Source organism: Nerophis ophidion, linkage group LG03 (genome assembly GCF_033978795.1).
Source record: "Nerophis ophidion isolate RoL-2023_Sa linkage group LG03, RoL_Noph_v1.0, whole genome shotgun sequence".
Classification (NCBI taxonomy): Eukaryota; Metazoa; Chordata; class Actinopteri; order Syngnathiformes; family Syngnathidae; genus Nerophis; species Nerophis ophidion.
Genome location: NC_084613.1, coordinates 70186428 through 70191870, shown reverse-complemented (window position 1 = coordinate 70191870; position 5443 = coordinate 70186428). Strand labels below are relative to the sequence as shown.

The following is a 5443-nucleotide window of genomic DNA, read 5'->3' as shown; positions in this document are numbered from 1 at the left end:
AGAGGGTAGCCTCCCTCCGCCTTCGGGTGGGGTGACGGGTCCTGACTGTTGTTTGTGCTTACGCACCAAACAGCAGTTCAGAGTACCCACCCTCTTTGGGTACATTCGAGGGAGTACTGGAAAGTGCTCCCCCGGGCGATTCCCTGGTCCTACTGGGGGACTTCAACGCTCATGTTTGCAACGACAGTGAAACCTGGAAAGGCGTGATTGGGAAGAATGGCCGCCCGGATCTGAACCCGAGCGGTGTTTTGTTATTGGACTTTTGTGCTCGTCACAGATTGTCCATAACAAACACCATGTTCAATCATAAGGGTGTCCATATGTGCACTTGGCACCAGGACACCTTAGGCCGCATTTCCATGATCGACTTTGTAGTTGTCATCGGATTTGCGGCCTCATGTTTTGGACACTCGGGGGAAGAGAGGGGCGGAGCTTTCTACCGATCACCACCTGGTGGTGAGATGGCTGCGATGGTGGGGGAGGACCTGGCAGGCCCAAATGCATTGTGAGGGTCTGCTGGGAACGTCTGGCAGAGTCTCCTGTCAGAGAGAGTTTCAATTCCCACCTCCAGAAGTACTTTGAACATGTCACGAGGGAGGTGCTGGACATTGAGTCCGAGTGGACCACGTTCCGCACCTCTATTGTCGAGGCTGCTGATTGGAGCTGTGTCCGCAAGGTTGTTGGTGCCTGTCGGGGCGGTAATCCTAGAACCCCTTGGTGGACACCAGCGGTGAGGGATGCCGTCAAGCTGAAGAAGGAGTCCTATCGGGTTCTTTTGGTTCATAGGACTCCGGAGGCAGTGGACAGGTACCGACAGGCCAAGCAGTGTGCAGCTTCAGGGATTGCGGAGGCAAAAACTCGGACATGGGTGATCGGGGAAGCCAAGGAAAACGACTTACGGACGGCTTCGAAGCGATTCTGGACCTCCATCCGCCGCCTCATGAAGGGGAAGCAGTGCACTGTCAACACCGTGTATGGTGCGGATGATGTTCTGCTGATCTCGACTGCGGATGTTGTGGATCGGTGGAAGGAATACTTCGAAGAGCTCCTCCATCCCAGCATCACGTCTTCCTATGAGGAAGCAGTGCCTGGGGAATCTGTGGTGGGCTCTCCTATTTCTGGGGCAGAGGTTGCTAAAAAGCTCCTCGGTGGCAAGGCCCCAGGGGTGGATGAGATCCGCCCGGAGTTCCTTAAGGCTCTAGATGCTGTGGGACTGTCTTGGTTGACAAGACTCTTCAGCATCACGTGGATATCGGGGGCGGTACCCCTGGATTGGCAGACCGGGGTGGTGTTTCCTCTCTTTAAGAAGGGGAACCGGAGGGTGTGTTCCAATTATTGTGGGATCACACTCCTCAGCCTTCCCGGTAAAATCTATTCAGGTGTACTGGAGAGGAGGCTACGCCGGATAGTCGGACCTCGAATTCAGGAGTAACATTGGGGTTTTCGTCCTGGTCGTGGAACTGTTGACCAGCTCTATACTCTCGGCAGGGTCCTTGAGGGTGCGTGGGAGTTTGCCAAACCAGTCTACATGTGCTTTGTGGACTTGGGGAAGGCATTCGACCGTGTCCCTCGGGAATTCCTTTGGGGAGTGCTCAGAGAGTACGGACTGTCTGATTGTGGCAGTTCACTCCCTGTACGATCAGTGTCAGAGCTTGGTCCGCATTGCTGGCAGTAAGTCGGAAACTTTTCCAGTGAGAGTTGGACTCCGCAAAAGCTGTCCTTTGTCGCCGATTCTGTTTATAACTTTTATGGATAGAATTTCTTGGCGTAGTCCAGGCGTTGAGGGGTTTCGGTTTGGTGGCCGCAGGATTAGGTCTCTGCTTTTTGCAGATGATGTGGTCCTGATGGCTTCATCTGGCCGGGATCTTCAGCTCTCACTGGATCGGTTTGCAGCCGAGTGTGAAGCGACCGGGATGAGAATCAGCACCTCCAAGTCCGAGTCCATGGTTCTCGCCCGGAAAAGGGTGGAGTGCCATCTCCGGGTTGGGGAGGATACCTTTCCCCAACTGAAGGAGTTCAAGTACCTTGGAGTCTTGTTCACTAGTGAGGGAAGAGTGGATCACAATATTGACAGGCGGGTCGGTGTGGCGTCTTCAGTAATGCGGACGGTGTATCGATCTGTTGTGGTGAAGAAGGAGCTGAGCCGGAAGGCAAAGCTCTCAATTTACCGGTCGATCTACGTTCCCATCCTCACCTATGGTCATGAGCTTTGGGTCATGACCAAAATGACAAGATCACGGGTACAAGTGGCCGAAATGAGTTTCCACCGCCGGATGGCGGGGCTCTCCCTTAGAGATAGGGTGAGAAGCTCTGCCATCCGGGAGGAACTCAAAGTAAAGCTGCTGCTCCTCCTCATAGAGAGGAGCCAGATGAGGTGGTTCGGGCATCTGGTCAGGATGCCACCCGAACGCCTCCCGAGGGAGGTGTTTAGGGCACGTCCAACCGGTAGGAGGCCACGGGGAAGACCCAGGACACGTTGGTAAGACTATGTCTCCTGGCTGGCCTGGGAACGCCTCGGGATCCCCCGGGAAGAGCTGGATGAAGTGGCTGGGGAGAGGGAAGTCTTGGCTTCCCTGCTTAGGCTGCTGCCCCCGCGACCCGACCTCGGATAAGCGGAAGAAGATGGATGGATGGATCGATTTTTGGGGTGTCTTGAACAGATTAATTATAATACACAGTATGGGGGAGAAAAATGGCATTCCTTGGTTACTAACACAAAAACGGAACGACAGCTTCAAACGTTTATGCACTTTGATTTATTTCGGTACAAAAGAATGGGCACGATATGACGATATCACAACTTGTTTTGATAATGAAATACTACAGGGATACATGTTCGCTTTGAAATGATGCGTAACATATAAAGAAGCAAATAAAAAATAAAAAATTTATAATAATAAATCACACACACGCACACACATTCCATCCATACTATGAAAATCCGAATGCAGTCGTACTGTCGCCAGTAGAACTCTCTGTGGTTACACCAAACAAACAAGCAGGAAATGGCCACAGGTTGTTGTTGTTTTCGTTTTTTTGTTGTTTTTTTTGGGCCAATTGACGAACAATACTAACGTTGTGAAACTCTGTGTGGTTTTACGGCGGGAAATGTGAGACATTTGGTTCTAAATGAACGATGTGGTGAAACTACCAGGCGGCATTGAGAAACATTACTAGCAGGCGTTTGACATTCCTTTAGAGGAAACGACGGGTTTGTTTTAAGCAGCCAAAGTAGCAACCTGCTCAGGCTAAATGCTGGATACAACACAAAACAGCTCCATTGAAATACATAGCGGAAAAATGATAGTTGACAAAACACTGTCATATTAAAATCTATTTACAAACGTATATGTACAAGCTTAAAACATAATAAATGCTTCAAATATTTCAATCAAACTTGATGGAGGTATTTACAAAAAAAAAAATAAAATAATGGAGACTTTTACGAAATTAAAAGGTCAGCTCAGTCCAGGTCTCTTATTGTTTTTGTCAGTCCACTGCTGCTGTTTGTTGTAGTGCTTAAAAGAGACAGCTGGGATCCTGGAGTGGAGTCATACTTCGAAGAGAGTGACCTGGAAGTGACCGCTGGCCGACTCGGACATCTCGATGAGGAAGGCCGACTGGTTGGTGTAGTGTTCGATGATGTTGTCGTCCATGTTGACGTAAATCCTGGCGAGAAAAAAAAGACACAGCCTCCATCAGCAAAAGTCCAGCTGGAGAGCTGGGGATGGACTTAACTATATTTTCCGGGGCATGCGGAGGACGAAAACGAGTGTGAGGGACAGTGCTGAGATGAGAAAGTGGATGACGTTCATTGAATTGAAGAAAGAAATCATCAGAAATATGTCCGAGCGTGTCGCTAGCTAACTTGGTTAAGAACAGCGAGTCTGCATGTTGCTGAAGCAGAAAGAGTCGGCGGTACCAGTCGAGGACATTGAAATATCTGAACATTTATCCATGAAAATATGGAGAAGCTGAAGATGGTGTCTTTGATGGAAAACTAGCTCGCGAGAAATGCCATCAAAATCCACTCTCCAAGGTAGACACTGTATATTATTATTACATTGCTTCCTAAAACTACTGTTGTTTGTAATGCATTTGATTGTATTGTTTTTCACATTTTATTTTATTGAAAAGTGAAGTTTGTTATACAAAAAGGGGCCTGTTACACTAAATGTTAAAATTGTGCTGTTTTGGTGAGGTTAAGGACCGATCAAATGGGTTTTATTTTGCGTTGTTTCGCAATAGTAGTTTTTTTTTGCAAGATATGAGCTACGTCACAGAACAAATTAAAACTTCTATGCCAAGGTACTACCTTGTTTAAATCTGAGCTGTACTTCTTGAAATTAGCAAAATACTTGCCCATTTTACTTGTTTTCTCAAGTCTTTTTCTTTTTCTTCTTTGGTTGGCAGACTATTTAGTATGTCTCATATTTTCAGTACCTTTTAATAAAAATAAAAAAATAAATAAAATTGGAAACAACATAAATAGTTAATGGTAATTACAAATGTTCGACAGAAATATCTGTTGATGTTTTAGAAATAAAATAAAAAGCAATTAAGTAGGTTTTTTTATATATATAAAAAACGTTATATATTTAGTAATATACTGTACTTTTAAAGGAAATACATATTTCATTTTAAGAAAATATTTCTATACAAATAAATATTGATTTAGAATATGAATTTTATGGAAAAAAAAGCATTTGTTTAAAAAAAAGTTTTCTATAATCAAAAATATTTTTTAAATAAAAAATAAGAGTTTATTTTATCTTTACAAAAAAAAATTATATTTCACATAAAAATATGTTTATAACTAGATTAAAAAAACATTTTTTTAAAGGAAATAAGTATATTTGTTTCTTTTGAAGTATTTTTATATTCAAAGAAGGATTTTTATATTGGTAAACATATAAAAAAAAACAAAGTATTTTAATCTTGAAAAATTACATATTCATATTTCTTTAACAATAATGTATATAGAGAATGATAATTTTTACAATTATATATTTTTCAAAAAAATAAATTTCTTTGAAGAAATATTTCTTACAAATATACGTACACAATTTTTCAAAAAATATATATAATAGATACATATTTTGGCAAATATTGATATTAGTATTTTTGTATTCTAAAAATTTATTATTTTATAGAAAAAATACGCATTTATAAGTGGATGTTTTTAAAATTGCTAAAGAAGTATTTTTATATTTTAAAAAACATGTATTTTTGTATTGTGTTTTTTGCCCTACTTTCAAATATTTCCGCATGCTTGGGTTTGAGTTTTTGTTGTTTTTGTACTTTGGCCTACAAAACCGGGTTACTCATCCTATTGTCTGATGCCGACAACATGCAATCAAGTTTTCATTGTCGGACGTTCTCGGTCGGAAAAAAACAGAATATATATTTCTCGCATCGGTTGTTGCTTCATAAATCAGGACAG

General features: G+C 43.0%; 1 protein-coding gene across 1 annotated transcript in view; it reads right to left on the bottom strand.

Moving 5' to 3' along the window:
* Positions 1 to 2733: 2733 nt before the first annotated feature.
* grhl3 (grainyhead-like transcription factor 3) overlaps positions 2734 to 5443 on the bottom strand; it is a 22256-nt gene continuing 19546 nt past the window's right edge. The window contains exon 15 of the mRNA XM_061895966.1: positions 2734 to 3669. Within this exon, the coding sequence (XP_061751950.1) occupies positions 3552 to 3669 (118 nt within the window). The 3' untranslated portion in view covers positions 2734 to 3551. The remainder of the gene's footprint in view (positions 3670 to 5443) is intronic.